The sequence below is a fragment of the Microcaecilia unicolor genome, chromosome 3 (assembly GCF_901765095.1).
Source record: "Microcaecilia unicolor chromosome 3, aMicUni1.1, whole genome shotgun sequence".
Classification (NCBI taxonomy): Eukaryota; Metazoa; Chordata; class Amphibia; order Gymnophiona; family Siphonopidae; genus Microcaecilia; species Microcaecilia unicolor.
In genome coordinates, this window is record NC_044033.1 from 258,041,245 (window position 1) to 258,059,116 (window position 17,872).

Consider the following 17,872-nt stretch of genomic DNA (forward strand, 5'->3'; position numbering starts at 1 on the left):
TCAGAAAGAAAACAATGCAATGGAAAGATTCTGGAGGAATAGATATTTTACAGCAAAAACTGAGGGATGTTTGTTAATCAAATGTTCACTCACACATTAACAAGAATTGATGGTAACTCATCTTGAAGATTAGCAAAAAATCTTGCCCGTTTTAATGGGCTTAACGGCTTGTATTATATATTGGAAAGCTTAACGGCTTGTATTATATATTGGAAAGCTGCCAATCTCATGTCCTATTTGCTGTGGATATCCAGAAAACCTGGCTGGCTGTGGGGTTGTAAGGTCAGGTTTGGGAACCAGTGACATTTGCAAAACAGAAGACATAGTTAATAAATTTCTTGGATTTTGCAAGATTTGGTTGATTCAATGATTATCTGCCAGGACTTATTTTGTGCTTGATGAGACATTGCATATTTTGGATCATGGCAAATGTGTTGATTTTACTACAGTGTTTGATCTTATTGATCACAGGATCTGACTGAAATCTGCCAGGATGAGACAAATAAGGGATCAGTCTTCTTATTTGAAATGTAAGGGCAAATTATTTTTAGGAAGGGTGCACTACCAGCATCTTCTATGGAGTGCAGTGTTCCACAGGGTTCATGCTTTCAACACTACATTAATATCTTTGAGCCCGTGGCTGAGATCTTACGATGCGTTGTTTGACTGACCATTGTTACATCAATAATATTAACGTGATGATGACATATTCAAAGCAGGATTCCTCTGCAGTTGTGTATAGGCTGAATGACTGTATAGCTAAGCTGGTACCTTGACTATTGGTAATAGATTGGTGCTAAACAATGAAAAAACATTTATATTCTTGTGATGAGAAATTGTGACTATTAGCTTTTCTCTTGTTCCTACAGTAGAAAATATCCCATTAATCAAGCAAAGGATTTAGGAGCCATCTTGGATGGCTTGCTGGGTTTCTAGGCCCACAGTAGAGGCAATGGTGGATACGGCCTACTTTCAGCTATTCCTTGTGAACTTGAGGCACTTGAAGCTGTTGTTTAATAATGAGGTTAAGAAAATTGTTTAGTAATTGGTTAATGTACAATTTGATTATTGTAATGCTCTTTATATAGGCCTCCTTGCAAAAAGTACTCATAGGCTCCAAGTATTACAAACATTGTGGCCAAGACAGTCTGTGGAAAGCTGGGCCATATTCGTGCTAGCTTTTAAGCAACTCCACTATCTTCCTATAAAGTGAAGTGGTATGTACCTTGCAGAGATTATCATCTAGCCAAGGAGCCCGATCTAATTATTCTGTTGAGCTAGCTTTTCCTGGGATGGCATTTACATCATAGCCATTTGCTGTAGCAGACTCGAAACTTCAGAATACTTCATCTTTGGAACTCCATGGGGAGTTAAGCTATTTGACATTCAGGAAGAAGATGAAAACATGCCTTTTCTCATATCTCTAAGGAGTGCTGGTAAGGTGGAGAGGCATGCATAGAATGCCGTAGTATAAGTGGGTTGATCAACATTTGTGGCTGAAAGTGTTCAGTTTAAGAGTAATTGGGGTTCTAGTTTAAAACGTATAATCTGCTTTAAGTGAAGTGGTGTGGTAGCCATGTTAATGCACCTTTTAAAGGTACTAAACAGAAATAAAACCAACCAGAGAAAAGAAAAAATGAAATAGTATTACCTGTAGCAGGCATTCTTTGAGGACAGCAGGATTTATAATCTGGGTGACACCGACCCATGTCGCCCAGTCCTGGACATATGAAAAGCATAAGTAGAGCTTTGTGGAGCACGAGACACGCTCCACCATACATGCGCGAGTGCCTTCTTGCCAACCACAAGAATGCAATTTTCTCAGTTTTATACTACAGCAAAAAAGTTAAAATAAAAAAAGGAGACAGCTCCAAAGGGAGGTGGGAGGGATTGTGAAATACAAAGCCTGCTGTCCTCGGAGAATACCTGCTACAGGTAAGTATTTTAGCTTTCTCCGAAGACAAATAGATTCTCACAAATGGGAAATCCCTAGCATCCAGGCTCACCAAAACAACAAAACATTGGTCAATTGGGCCTCGCAACGGCAAGGACACAATAGAGATTACCTGAAACTATATACAATCTGAATGAGAGTGCAGCCTGGAACAGAATAGGATGGAGTTGGATTCTAGACCTCAAACAGATTCTGCAACACTGTCTGCCCGAACAGACTGTTGCTTTGGGTATCCTGCTCAAGGCAGTAGGTGTGATGTGAATGTGGAACTAAAGACCACGTTGCAGCCTTGCAAATTTCTTCAATGGAGGCTGACCTCAAGTGGGCTACCGATGGAGCCATGACTCTAACACTGTGAGCCATGACATGACCCTCTAGGGCTAGCCTAGCCTGGGTATAGTGAAGGAAATGCAATCTGCAGCCAACTGAAACTGGTACGTTTCCCGATGGCGACCCCTAACTTGTTGGGATCAAAAGAAATAAAAAGTTGGGAGACTGTCTTGTGGGGCTTGGTCTGCCTCCATGTAGTAGGCCAATGCTCTCTTGCATCCAAAGTGTGCAAGCTGCTTTTGCCAGGATGGTCATGTGGTGGGGAAAGAATGTTGGCAAGACAATCGACTGCTTCAGATGGAACTCTGATACACTTTCAATACGAACTTAAGAGTATGTGCGGAGGACCACTCTGTTGTGATAAACTTAGTATAAGGTGCATCCACCACTAAGGCCTGAAGCTCACTAAGTCTACGAGCTGAAGAGACACCAAAAAAATGACCTTCCAGGGTCAAGTACTTCAGATGATAGGAAATCAGTGGCTCAAAGGAGCCTTCATCAGTTGAGTGAGAACACGGTTGAGATCCCATGACACGGGAGAAGGTTCCTAGACAGGGCTTTGACCAAAAGCAAACCTCTCATGAAGCGAAAACTAGAGGCTGTCCAGAGATGTGGCTTACCTTCTACCCGGTGACGATAAGCACTAATTGCACTAAGATGAACCCTTATGGAGTTGGTCTTGAGACCAGACTTGGATAAGTGTAGAAGGTATTCAAGTAGGGTCTGTATAGGGCAAGCAAGGGGACTCTAGGCCTTGCTCTCACACCAGACAACAAACCTCCTCCATTTGAAAGAATAGCACCTCTTACTGGAGTCTTTCCTGGAAGCCAGCAAGACCCGGGAGACACCCTCTGAAAGACCCAAGGAAGTGAATTCTAGGCTCTCAACATCCAAACAGTGAGAGCCAGAGACTGGAGGTTGGGATGTAGAAGAGACCCCCCCCCCCCTCGTTCTGCGTGATGAGGGTTGGAAAACACTCCAATCGCCACAGTTCTTCCGAGGATAACTCCAGAAGTAGAGGGAACCATATCTTTCATGGCCAGTACAGCAGAATCAGAATCTTGGTTCCGAGGTCTTGCTCGAGTTTCAACAAAGTTTTCCCCACTATAGGTATGGAAGGATATGCATACAGAAGAACTGCCCCTCAATTGAGGAGGAAGGCATCTGACGCTAGTCTGTTGTGAGCCTGAAGCCTGGAACAGAACTGAGGGACCTTGTGGTTGATCTGAGTGGCAAAAAGATCTACTGAGGGGGTACTCCACACTCGGAAGATCTTGGTGGCTATGTCCATATTGAGAGACCACTCATGTGGTTACATTATTCTGCTCAATCTGTCGGCAGAGGTATGCATTCTGCCCATCAGAGAAGTAAGTGGCTTAAAGAAAGATGCCATGGTGGCGAGCCAATGCCACATTCGGTTGGCCTCCTGACCCAGAGGGCGTGTCCGGTGCCCCATATTGCAACTGATTGTAGGTTTGGTACTGAGCACAATTTGATGAGATAACTCCGATCTCTTGAAAGCCTTACGGTAGTGATTTCAACTTTTTTCACTTGTGGCACACTTACAAGGCGCAAAAATTGTTAGTATTTTTAAGTGTGTGTTATGTAAATATATATATAATTTATCATTTAACAACGATATTAAGACTGTGTTTACAGTTCAACAACTAAAGTTTAATATTAAAGTTTTTAAACATTGTGTTATCTTTATAGCCACAAACACATATTCACAAAACAACAACTTTAAAGCAATTGAAATAAACCCCTGCCACCCTAAGTCCATCCCAACAATCTGACTGAGATCTGAGAAACACTGAGCAAACATTATTAGACAGAGACTGGAGATAGTATAAAATCAGGCACCGAAGGCATAAACAGATTTACCGTAAAAAAAAAAAAATGCAGGCTAATTAGTTCATGTAGAAGCAGCTCTTCCAAAGTACCCAGTTTCACATTTGACGCCACTTCAGAATTTCAAACAAACTTATTTACTCGTGTGTTATGGGACCTGCAGCACTGATATTTTCAACAGGTAGAATCAGGACTGCATATCCCACACTGCTTTGGGAAGTAAATTCCAAACCTGGACTGGTCAAAACAATTCCCACAGCCCCATTCACTCATGGGAATGGATAATTTGGATGCCCAGGGGAAAGGTAAGGGACAATTGACTGATAATATAGCCAATTCCTTGAGGTTTACAGTGTACTTTAATAGGGTTACCATACTTTGTCCTCTGAAAAAGAGGACACATGTTACGCCCTCGGCCCTCGCCCACACAATCCCTGCCCCACCACACCATGCCCCTTTCGCATCCTTGCCCCGCCCCCTGTCACATATTCCCCTCCACTCCCCTTACTTACTATCTACTGCCCTGGTGCGTCTAGTGATCTGTTCGGGGCAGGAAAGAGCCCCCTCTTTCCTGCCCGGAGCGCTGCCCTTGCCCTGAATCCTGTTGCTGTGACGGTCTCGGAATTCAAAATGGCCGCTGAGAGTTGACGTCTCGTGAGGCCGCTTCAACTCTCGGCGGCCATTTTGAATCCCGAGGACTGTCACACAGCAACAGGATGCAGGGCAAGGGCAAAGCTCCGGGCAGGAAAGAGGGGGCTCTTTCCTGTCCCGAGAGGTCACTAGACCACCAGGCAGTAGATAGTAAGTAAGGGAAGGGGAGGGGAGGCTAGGATAGGTCCGCTGCCCGCCCAACCCGTTTGTCCAGAAATCCGGACAAACGGGCGGACTGGCAAAACCCGCCCGGACATGTCCGGGTAAATCCGGATGTCCTTGCATTAAAGGAATTGGCTACAGAAAAAAAAAATCAGTTTTTCCCTAACTTTCCTCTGGCAGCATAGGGTTAGAGAAGATTTTCTTACCAGTGTTGCTATGGCATTGGCATTTTTAGGTCAGACTTATCAAAAGAAAATATCTTTGCATGCTGCTGCATTCCCTCTCCAGCCATCTCTATCTTTGCCTCATGGAGGGATTCGGTAAGGCAACAAGGCAAAAGACAGGAAGGAGAGGTAGAAGAAGGTGCTGTTAGTTACAACATGGCAGGGGGGAGGGGAGGAGGCAGAGGGGGAGAGAGCAGTTGGCATTCTTTGGAGAAGGGGACAGAGAGATGGCTGGAGAGGGATGGCAATGTAAGGCCAGACAGGGAGGGAGAGCAGAAGACGGTGCTATTACAAACATGGGAGGGGGAAGGGGTGCAGAGGGGACAGAGACATGGCTGGAGAGGGAAGGGCAATTCGGTGGCCACCAGTCAAAACACGGGGAGGGAGGGCGTGAAAGGGGAAAGACTGAGACAGAGGCATTCCAGTGTGTGGAGAGGGGACAGACAAGGTATGGCTGGAGAGAGAAAGCAGTACGAGCCAGCCCACAGCATGGAGGAAGAGCTGAAAGTCGAAAGTCATAGTTAGGGGTAGGACTGGGGGTAGGGCATCTGACTGTAGTCTTCAAAGTTGGCTCTTAGTTTGAATCCTCCTGCTTTGCTGTTATGCAGCCAACTGACCTTTGCTCCACTCGCTCCTTCCTTGCTCCTCACTCCCTACTCTTCTGAATTTCTCACTCCTCCCAGGCCTACACTACTGTGTCACTCAGTAATAATCGTCACTACACTACTCGCCACCACTCTCAAACCACAAACGGTTTGCCCTGGGATAAGCTATTTTATCTGTGCGGTTTGCAGTGGTGGGCAGTGTAGCAACAGAACAGGCCAATCATGGTTTCCTCATAGGATATCGTGCATGGAAGTGGGGACAAGGATCAGCAAGACCATTCATATGGCTTGGAATCACTGGGAGGTGGTTGCAACAGGGAAGAGGGACATGCAGCAGAATGGAAGGAGGGCGGCTGGAACCCCAGTGGTAAATCCACTGTAAAGAGGTAGGTCTTTACCGCAGTTACCACAGCTCCTCGTTCCCATCAAGTACTATTATAAGCTGAACCATTCTGACCACACTTGAGTGTGGCTTAGTTGTTCATCAACGTGCGTCATCACGGCACACTGAGGTGGACTTTCTTCGCAGCACACTTGGAGAGATGCCATTGCACACCAGTTGAAAAACGTTGCTTTAGAGCGTTCCAGATCGCCCGGAGCTCCAGGAGATGATCTGAAGATTAATTTCCTGGGTGGACCAAAAACCTTGGGTGTGAAGCTCATCTACATGAGCGCTATCCCAGGAGAGAAGCATCTGTCTGCAGTACCTTTTGTAGCTGAGAAATTTGGAATGGAAGTCCCAGAGTCAAACTGGATGAATGGTCCACACTGAAGGGAAGGTGAACAAGCTCTGGGGACAACTTGAATGACATCTTCCAGGCTCCCCGTGGCTTGATACCACCAAGAAGCTAGGGTCCATTGAGCTGATCTTATGTGAAGATGTGTCATGAGGTGTAATATACACTGTGGAAGCCATGTGGCCCAACAATCTCAACATCTGCCAAGCTAAGACCTGCTGAAAGGCTTGAACTGTGAAAGTGAATGCGACAAGAGCGTTCACTCTCGGCAACGGAAGGAAGGCTCGAAATTTGTGAGTACTCGAGCAGGGCCTCCTAGGAACCCCAATCGTTTGGACAGCATGAAAATGAACTTGGATTTGTTCAGGACCCTTTGGTCTAGGTTGGGACGCATCCTCCCTCACGTTTTCTTTTGCAAAAGGAAGTACTTGGAATAGAATTCCCTGCCTTTCCTCCCCTGTTGGAACGGGCTCGACCACATGGGCCTTCAGAAGGGCTGAGAGTTCCTCTGCAAGTAACCTGCCTGTGCCTAAGAACTTCCAGTTTTTCGAAGCTAATCTGAGGGCGTATCCGCGGCTGGTCTATTTGAAGAACCCAGTGGTTGGAGGTTACAAGGGCTACCTTTCGTGGAAAAACTTCAGACTCCCCCAACCGGCAAGTTTGTCTGGGACGGACACTTTTAGTGCAGCTATGCTCTGCTGGAGCCAGTCAAAAGCTCGTCTCTTGCCTGTCTGTGGAGCAGCAGAGGCCTTTGGCGCACACTGTTGACGTGAACGAGCGTGCTAGGGTGAGCCCGAATAGGCTGGCAGGAAAAGGTGGCATACCTACGTCTGTGAGTACTAGGCACCCTCCTTGACTTGTCAAAGGCCTCCTAGATGAGGAAACTGATGCAGAAGGCGCCCGGCAGGCTCGAGAAGAGATGGTATCTACGCTTTTTGATTTCGTCAGCAACCTCCTCAACCTTCTCTTCAAAAAGGTTATCCCCCTGGCATTGGGCATCCGCTAACTGCTGCTGCACCAACTGTTCCAAGTCAGACACACGCAACCATGAGAAGTCTGCGCATTGCTATACTTTGAGCAGAGAGAACCTGGATGCCACGTCAAAGGTGTCGTAGGTGCTCTGGCCAAGAACTTATGACAGGACTTCTGCTGCTTGGTCAACTGGTGTACCGACTCAGCCTGTTCCGGTGGGAGAGTTCGCCAAGTTCAACAGCTTGTGCATCGAGTCACGCAAGTACACGCTCGTAAAGAGCTGGTGTGATTGTATACCACAAGCACTGAGACCTAGAATATCTTCCTCTCAAAAAAGTCCAAGGACCTAGATTCTCTGCCTGGGGTGCCGAGGCATAGTCTCTAATACTCTTCACTCTCTTGAGAGCGGATTCACCACCATGGAATTATGTGGCAACTGGGGACATCAAAACCAGGTGGTGCTGTGGATCCGATACATCATGTCAATCTTCCTGGGCAGGACAGGGACTGACAGAGAGAACTCCCTAGTTCCTATCAAAGACTTCCTTGAGTACCTTGTGGAGAGGGACATTCACAGCCTCCCTATGAAGGGACTCATAGTCCAGGACCTCGAGCAGCTTAGCCCTGGGCTTGTCTCTTTTTCCAAATGAAATGGAATAGCCTGAGCCATTCCTTCACAAAAGAGGGGAATGAAAGGCTCTCCGTGGAGGGGAGGGTTCAGAAGGAATGTCATAGGATGCAACTTCTGAAAAGTACCTTGGATCCTCCTTTGACTCATCAGTGTCAGACAGAAATTCCTCATGGGAAGCTGAGATCAAGCCTGCCTTGACTTTGAGGAGCTATGTCCCTGAGAAGAGCGTCGAGGAGTCGGCTCCCGCCTCGACTCCGGTGAAGCTTCCTCCACCGACATCAAAAGAGGACCAGCTTAGGTGGCAGTCGACACCAGGGCCACACCGCAGGTTGAGGGCCATGCAGGACCACAATGGCTGGCATGCCACACCATTGTAAAAGGCCATCCAGCAGCTCAGGCAGCAAAGCCTAGATATTCTCATCAAGGGCAGATACTAGGAAAGACTGGGGTGCTGGATCCGAGATAGACTGCAGAACTGATGGGGCTGAGACGGGTCCTGGCTGCCTGGAGACAGACGCATTGGTACCTCCTGGATAGAGGGGGAGCGATCCTCCCGGCAGCGACGCTTCTTGGGTGCTGAATCCCTCGACACCCCAGAGATCCCAGCACCATGCCTTGAGGATGACTGATGCCGATGCTTCTTGGCCTTCACTCGAAATTGGCACTGAAATTCCTCAGTGCTGATGAGGACGTCATTGAATCCTCACGTCGCCTCGGGGTTGGGTCCAACACCCAGCATCGAGGCAGGTGGAGACTCACCCGATGCAGTACTGCTCCCAGTGTCTAAGGGTCTCAAAGCAGTACCTGATGCTGATGTACCTGCTGCCGATGCAGTCTTCAACGTTGATGCCGCCAACCTCGATGCAGATGCTGAGGACCTCGGACCTGGCTCAAAAAATTCTTTCGTGTTGAGCCTCTCTGGACACTTGAGTCCTCTTCTTCATCCAAAGAAGAGCTATGGTCAAGCCCTAAGTACTGAAGACACCAAGAACGGGTGTATTTGCCAGAGATCTGCACCGAGAACACCACTTAAAGCACTGGGTACTTTAGTGCATATGGAAGGAAAAACTTCCAAAGCCAAATCAAAAGACATGATGGTGCCTGAAAAAAGGGGCAAGGCACCAGAAAAAGTCATGGGAAAGAGCGGACCAGAGACTAGGCCTAAACGCAGCAAGTCACTGAAAATAAAGGAAACTTAAAAACTGGCAAAAAGAACTAACAATATACGGGAAGGGGACAAAGGCCTAAATAAAGCACAGCAAAAAATCGCAAAAAAGAAGCCGAAAAGGCACCATAAAGCAGCTCTTCCAGACCTGGAGTGAAGAAAAACCGCAGACACAATCTTCGCCTCACTGCGGTAGAAAAACAACTGTGGTAACCGCGCCCTCGCAGCAGGCGCGAAGGCACTTGCGCATGCATGGTGGAGTATGTCTCACACTCCATAAAGCTCTGTAAAGTTCGTTATAAAGCTCCAGACTGGGCAATGTGGCGCCCTGTTGCCCATGTAGAATTAATGGCCTTGTTTGTCCTTGGAGAATGTGTTTTGGCCTAAAAACGAATCTCATTCCTTAAAAAAAAATGTGTATCTCGGTCCTAAGAATTATTATTATTAATTTTAACAAAGTGTGTATCTCATATGCAGTGAAACAGAGAGGGCTACTGGCAACTCATATCAAAAATCAGCTAACAAAATCTAAAAGGATGTTACATACCACAATTGGATATGTACCAGATCCATACTCCAAGGTCACTGTGAAAATGCTCAGTAAAGCTCTAAAACACAAAGGTTTAAAGACGTAAAAATAGCCCTCTAGGTTCCATTAAATCTGTTAAACCACAACACTGTGACTAACCACACAGCTGCTTTGTTTAACCACCCTGTGGAAAAAAGTCATATTCAAGCAACCTATAAACTTTTTTTTTTAATGCAGATTACCAACACTAATAAGCTTTAACAAAAATACAAAATCAGAAACAAAATTCAAATATCAGACTTACCAAATTCAGCAGCAACAACAACACAGCCATCTTGTTGCCAGTAGCATCAAGAACACTATGCTGGGAGGACTGTTTATGAATTTCCAGTTCAAAGTTCAAACATAAAAACATGATTGTTCATTAGGAAAAAACAGAGCCCTAATAGGCAGGCAAAAACTGTTAAAAACACTGAACATACCTCTAAAATGGCAAAAATATCATATTAACGTGTTAAAAACACTAAGAACATCAGGCGAAATGTGGACAATGTTAGGTAGAGTTTTAATAAACAACTGTATTTTGGGATTTTTCATCTAGGATCTGTTCTTTTTCTCGCCAAGATGTGATACATGATTTAGAAATCCTTGCTCTGACAATATTTGTTTGTCAGATGAGTGGCAAGTGTCTTTCAGGAAAAACTGGAATTGCTTTTAACTTAAAATGAAAAACAAAGTATAACGTATAATTATATTTCTACACCATTTATGACACATGCGCTATCTGGTCCTGGAGAGAAAGGGGAAATGGGACTTGATATACTGCCTTTCTGTGGTTTTTACAACTACATTCAAAGCAGTTTACATAGTATATTCAGGTACTTATTTGTACCAGGGGCAATGGAGGATAAACTTCACATACATTCTTTCAGAATAAAGTAGAAAATAATTAAGAAACCCACAGAACTCATACAGTGGCAGTTGTAGAGATGGCAGAAGACATCTGTTAACATTTTGAAGAACTATACCTGCTTCCCGAGCTGTCGTGCGCAGATTGGACAGGGTTCTGGATTTACACCATCTGTGGTTTGATCCTGAGACTGTGAAACATAACCATATGTGAACCCATAATAAACATGAAATTAAAGTTATGTCTAGCAATCTTGAACTATATCAAGCACTTCCAAACATATATGAAATGTTCTCTTGAAATGGTTACACTAAGTCCAGAAATTACTTGTGTGCTTGACAGAAAGTTCTTAAATTAATCAGTATCAAAGTAGTCAGCATTCTCACACTGTTAGACATAAGGGTAGTATGGTCAGATAATTGATTTCTTTCAGGATGGCACACGCTTCTTTATGTAATACTACAGTGCCTATATACTGAATTTTGACACTGTAGCAGGAGGCAGCCAGGTATAAGGAACACTATAAGGTCAATATTCAGTTGTATGGGCACGGAATAACTTCAAATGGATGTTATCTGTTTAAAACTATGCAGATTTTCAGCAAGACTAAAAAATCATGTGTAAGTAGACTAAGAAAGCAACCACAATACTTTTATTTCCCATGCTTCTTTTACTTTTTTTTTTTTTTACATGTCCTCACTAGAAAGCACACAGGCTGATTCAAGAGTTCCTGCTGGCCTGCAGGCTGGTGGAAGTCCTCCTTAAAGATTATCCATCAATCCACCTTATATTTGGAAAGGGTCTCCTTTCTTCTCAGACCTGATGGGCTGATGATCAGAAGCAAACGCAGGTGCTAGAGGCTGTTAGCGCCATACTAGCGCCTGCATTTGCTACCGCCCCATGATCAGAGCCCCGAGCGCATGAAACTCACTCGCGAGCTCTGAACGCAACTAGCATACAAATGCATGCAAAACAGAGTTCTTAGCGCAAGTAGCATGCAATGCATGGTAAACCTATTCATCCCACTGATCGCACCAAAGATTGACTTGCTGGCTGCGGCAAACGCTACGCCAGCTTGGAGCTGGCGTTAGGGTTTGCAGACCATTGGGGAGGAATGGTGAGCCCTGCCCAGCATGCTGGCCCCCATTCCCCCCAATGCAGCAGCCCCAGTAGGAACCCCGACCCTCCCCTCCCCCCAGCAACAGGAAGCTGGAGGTCCAGCGGATCTCGTCCCCTGACTCCCCCCCTGACACAGGTTCAGGGGGGGCTGGAGATCTGGTGGGTCTCCAGCACCCCCCCCCCCAGCATCCCACGAAGTCCCTGGTGGCCCAGTGGGCTGCGGGTAAATCCCCCCTCCCCACTGGTAGTCTAGCGGCCCTTCCCCACCCCCTACCTGCAGTTGGAGAGGGAGATGGCCTCCCATCGGCGCTGCCTGCAAAAAGGCAGCGCCCAGTCCTGCTCAGTGAACCTGTGTCCGGGGGAGGTCAGGACAGGGTTCCTTACATACCAGCGGCCCACTGGGCCACCAGATACATTGGAGGGATGCTGGGGGGGGGGGTTAGGGGGGGCTGGAGACCCATCAGATCTCCAGCCCCCCCCTCGAACCAGTGTCGGGGGGACCAGAGGTCCGCTGGACTCCGGCCCCAGTTTTGTTTGGCTCGGGCAGGGGTAGTTGGGGTCTGGTGGTCCCATGGACCTCCAGCCCCTGTGTTTGACAGGTCTGGGCTTTTGAAAGCCCAGACTTGTCAAACAAGTGCGGGAGGATTATCAAGTGCGGGAGGTTTGTGCCTGAGCATCCTCCTGCACTTCTATCCCATGATTAGAGAAAATTGCGTGCTTAAATTTGCATGCAATTATCTCTGATCATAGGTCCGGTAAAGCCCTGCGCTGTTCCAGTGCTATTTTTAGAGTGCTGTTTGGAACAGCGTGGGGCTTTTGATCATCTGCCTATGAGTGCACTACTTCTGTGGCAATCCGAAACCCTGAAAGTCCTACTAGACAGAAGACTTTGACATGAGTCTGCCATGCTATAGCACAGAACACCATCACTTGAGCCATGGGGCCAGGGTGCACAAAAGTAGTCTTTATCATAAGCAACAAAGATATTTTTTTGGATTAAGAAATGCTTTTTGCAGTACTCACTCAAGGTAATATATTCAGGTACAGTGGCTATTTTCCTGTTCCCAGAGGATTTACAAAGGGAAAAGACATAACAGTACTACCTAAATGAGGATATGTCTCTGAATAAAGCACATGCTGAAGGATGAGGACAGTCATACCTTCTCCAAATTGGTGAGATACAGGAGCTGACCAAGTTTCTTTTGGAGCTGTGATTTTGCAACTGCTTTATCATTCAACAGTTTCACTCTGTTTTGCTCCACCTATCAACACAATACACATTGTTACAAATACGTTTACTGTACTTGCAAGATTGAGTCCTCAAGCAGCAGGTTTCACCTAACTATTAAGAACTCCACCATAGAACAATGTTTTAAAAATTAAAACCCTTCCCTCCCCAAGGGAAGCCACAATCATGATTTCTACAAATATTTTCCTGTCTAAAAGAATTCCAAGGTATAGTTTCTCTTCATCAACCTTGGTTATTTATGTCCTGTAATCCAAGATTAATAAGGCACCAACATTTTTCAGTTGAAATTAACATCAAAATTTAGGGAAAGGGTTGTTGTTTATGGAGCCTAAGTGATTGCCAGATGAAAACAGGCATACTTACCATACTCCTAATCAGCAGAGCTTTGGTCATGCTCTTAAATGAGAACAAATTTGCCAAGCAGCAGGCGATGTCACTGCATCTTTTTAATACCAGCATTTGGGATTTTCTTGGACTATACATGATTGAAATGCATTACTCAAGGTCTGCAGTAGCCAAGTTGACCACACCTCAGCACAAGCCAAGATAAGTGCACCTTTTCAGTCTCCCCTATGCAGGCATTGCTGAAACATCAGCTGGTGTCAGTATTGGTGAGCAACACTGCATTTTTCTTCATCTTTACTAAGAGTTTTATTTAGCGGCATGCAGTAAAGTTATTTACCTGTAGCAGGTGTTCTCGGAGGACAGCAGGACTAGTATTCTCACATATGGGATGATGTCCCCGATTGAGACCCAGTGCGGAGGCTACCCAACATACCTATCACTAAGAAACTGTTCTGTAAAATGGCGGCCCCATCGGGTCTAAAGTTAAGTTTTCATAGGCCATGTTAACAGTTTTTGTACCCAAGACAGATTTGGAACTGGAACACTGCACTTATTAGGGAATACGAGTGTGTGCAGGAGTTTGAGCACTTGAAAGATTACACAAAAATGTCTCAAGGTTTTTTTTTAAGACTAATGAAAGGATTAAGCCTAATTTGCTGAGATATTTCATTATTAATCTCTGCAAAGGCTTCTGAGGTCTTTTTCTCCCATCCATTTACATTTGGATTGAAATGCAACTGTAGTTTCAGATTGCTTTTTCTTTGTGGGGGGGAGGTATTTAAAGTATTTTTACAGACCAATGCTTGCTGCTTCCAGTGATCTTTAGCTAAGGTCTTTGGAGTCTTCCTCCATGAATTTTCCATTGCTCACATTTTCCTTTTTCAATTCTCTGAGATCACCAGACAGAGAGCGAGGACCTTAGCAAATATCTATATTAAGTACTGAAATAGCAAGATAGGATGAACACTCGGCCCTATCCTTCCCTTTTTTGAGGATTACTGTGATCCAGGCCTCCAGCATCAAAGCAAGGACTGGTTCTCTTGCACCTGCCTGATTCATAACATCAACTAGTAGTGGTTCCAATTCCACAGCAAAGGTTTTGTAATATTCTACTGAGAAGCCATCTAATCTCAGTGATTTGCCTGAAGGAAGAAATCTGATAGCTTTCAATACTTCACCTAGGGTAACAACCTTCTCCAACTGCTCCTTCTGGGGGGGGGGGGGGGGGGGGGCGCGAACGTTCAAGCAAATTATGCAAAGACAAATATTGCTGGATTTGAGCTGATCCTATCTGGGAGTCACGTGTATATAACTCCTGTACATACTGATACAATCTAGAGTGTATAATCTGAGGATGAGGTTAATATTTCAACCAGTCCTACATCTGATTTTCTCAATCGTTTGATCCGACTGGGCTTTACGCAGTTTATAGGCCAATACAAGGCCAGTATATTCATAATGGTTCAGCTTAACCCTATTTAGCTTGTACTTCAAATCTAACTGATTCAGACTCTCAACAGGCTGTCTATAAATTATGCCACACCTGAGAAGAATCTGACTGTTTGAGCTGGATCTCAAAGTCTGCAATATGACGCAACAAGAGGGACCTTTTGCCTCTCTTTGACTCTTCATCCCAGCAGTCTTCCTAAGAAAGTAACTTCTAGAGACTGCTTTAAGGGCATCCCATACAATCTGAAATGAGAGTCCAGAATTCAAATTAAAGTTCAAATACTCTTTAAATAATTATATTTCTTCACCACATTATAATCTTTAAAAAGGCTATTGTTCAGAGACCAATGATCATCCTTTATCTCCCCCTGAAGATTCAGACTTTCTACAGTACAAGGAGCGTACTCAGAAAACGTAATAGATCCGAGTATATACTACTCGTACCCTCAGAAAAAACACCTAAGAAAAGGTAATCAAGACAAGAATACTGTGAATAAGGAGGGGAATACAAAATGTAATCTCTCTGAGCAATATGGGCTTGCTTCCAAGCATCAAACAGACCCAGATGGAACAGCTTTTTTCTGTCCTAAATATATGCAGTTACCTAGCTAGTTAGTGGATTTAATAATAACTGGCTAGGTTGCTGTTCTGCCCTAACTCCGTCCCCGGAATTGCCCACAAACTAGCTGGGGGATATTCAGCAGAATTGTCCGGATAAATACTGCTGAATATGCCTGGATAAAGCCCTGCACTAGCAATTTAAATGGCCAGGAACCTCTCCTGGCTGTTTATATCACTTTAATATTTGAATATTTCCCCTATGAATTTGGGAAGAATGCATAATCTCATTGGCATCTCCTGGCAAAAAGACGACATCCAATATGTATCCTGCTTGTGGACAGCTTGGATGAAGAGGAGCAAGGGATCGCTCTATCGTCTCTTGCAGCTCATAAGTACATAAGTATTGCCACACTAGGACAGACCAAAGGTCTATGAAGCCCATCATCCTGTTTCAAACAGTGGTCAGTCCAGGTCACAAATGCCTGGTAAGATCCCAAAAATGTTCAATACATTTTATGCTGCTTATCCCAGAAATAAGCAGTGGATTTTCCCCAAGTAATTTTAATAATGATCTATGGACTTTTCCATTAGGAAGCTGTCCAAACCTTTTTTTAAACCCCGCTAACCGACTTTACCACATTCTCTGGCAAGAATTCCAGAGTATAATTACACATCGAGTGACAAAAAAGTTTCACCAATTTGTTTTAAATTTATTACTTTGTAGCTTTATCGCATGCCCCCCTAGTCCTAGTATTTTTGGAAAGAGTGAACAAACGATTCACGTCTACCTGTTCAACTCCACTCATTATTTTATAGACCTCTATCATATCTCCCCTCAGAAGTCTTTTCTCCAAGCTGAAGAGCCCTAGCCGTTTCAGCCTTTCCTCATAGGGAAGTTGTCCCATCACCTTTATCATTTTCGTTGCCCTTCTCTAACTTTTCTAATTCCACTATATCTTTTTTGAGACGCGGTTACCAGAATTGAACACAGCATTACGTAGCTATAATTCGGGGTTCTATTTCCCACATCCATAACTTTGCACTTGCTCATTAAACATCTTCTGCCATTTAGACGCCCAGTCTCGTAAGGTCCTCTTGTAATTTTTCACAATCCTCTCACAATTTAACAACTTTGAATAACTTTGTGTCGTCAGCAAATGTAATTACCTCACTAGTTACTCCCATCTCTAGATCATTTATAAATATGTTAAAAAGCAGTGGTCCCAGCACAAACCCCTGGGGAACCCCACTATCTACCCTTCTCCATTGAGAACACTGACCATTTAACTCTACTCTCTGTTTTCCATCTTTTAACCAGTTTTTAATACACAATAGGACACTACCTTCTATCTTATGACTCTCCAGCTTCTTCTGGAGTCTTTCATGAGGTACTTTGTCAAATGCCTTTTGAAAATCCAGATACACGATATCAACTGGCTCACCTTTATCCACGTTTGTTCACCCCTTCAAAGAAATGTAATAGATTGGTGAGGCAAGATTTCCCTTCACTAAATCCATGTTGGCTTTTTCTCATTAATCCATGCTTTTGAATATGCTCTGTAATTTTGTTCTTTATAATAGTCTCTACCATTTTGCCTGGCACCGTCAGGCTCACTGGTCTATAATTTCCCGGATCTCCTCTGGAACCTTTTAAAAAAATCGGCGTTACATTGGCCACCCTCCAATCTTCCGGTACCATGCTTGATTTTAAAGATAAATTACATATTACTAACAATGGTTCCACAAGATCATTTTTCAATTCTATCAGTACTCTGGGATGAATGCCATCTGGTCCAGGAGATTTGCTACTCTTCAATTTGTCAAATTGCCCCATTACAACCTTCAGGTTTCTAGAGATTTCATTCAGTTTCTCCAACTCGTCAGCTTTGAATACCATTTCTGGCACCGGTATCTCTCCAAAATCTTCCTCGGTAAAGACCAAAGCAAATTAATTAATTTAATCTCTCCATTATAGCTTTGCCTTCCCTGATTACCCCTTTTACCCCTCAGTCATCAAGCGGTCCAACCGATTCTTTTGCCGGCTTCTTGCTTTTAATATACCTAAAAAAATTTTTTACTATGTGTTTTTGCCTCCAATGCAATCTTTTTTTCAAAATCACTCTTTGCCTTCCTTACCAGCGTTTTGCCTTTGACTTGACATTCCTTATGCTATTTCTCATTATTTTCAGTTGGTTCCCTCTTCCATTACTGAAGGATTTTCTTTTAGCTCTAATACTTCCTTCACCTCACTTTTTAACCATGCTGGCTGTCGTTTGGGCTTTCCCTTTTCCCATTCACTCCTAAGTACTAGCATCTTGGATCTTAATATCAAAATCTGCTAACTTTATCCCAGAGGAGTCTCCAATGACCTATTACTGGCTAAATGCAGAGGTCAATATTCCATCCTCATTCTTCTTGATCTTTCCGC

General features: G+C 44.5%; 1 protein-coding gene across 1 annotated transcript in view; it reads right to left on the reverse strand.

Moving 5' to 3' along the window:
* Positions 1–17,872, reverse strand: part of SHPRH (SNF2 histone linker PHD RING helicase) — a 331,612-nt gene that overhangs the window by 52,777 nt on the left and 260,963 nt on the right. The window contains 2 exon segments of the mRNA XM_030194974.1: positions 10,840–10,911; positions 13,001–13,102. Coding sequence (XP_030050834.1) covers positions 10,840–10,911; positions 13,001–13,102 — 174 coding nt within the window.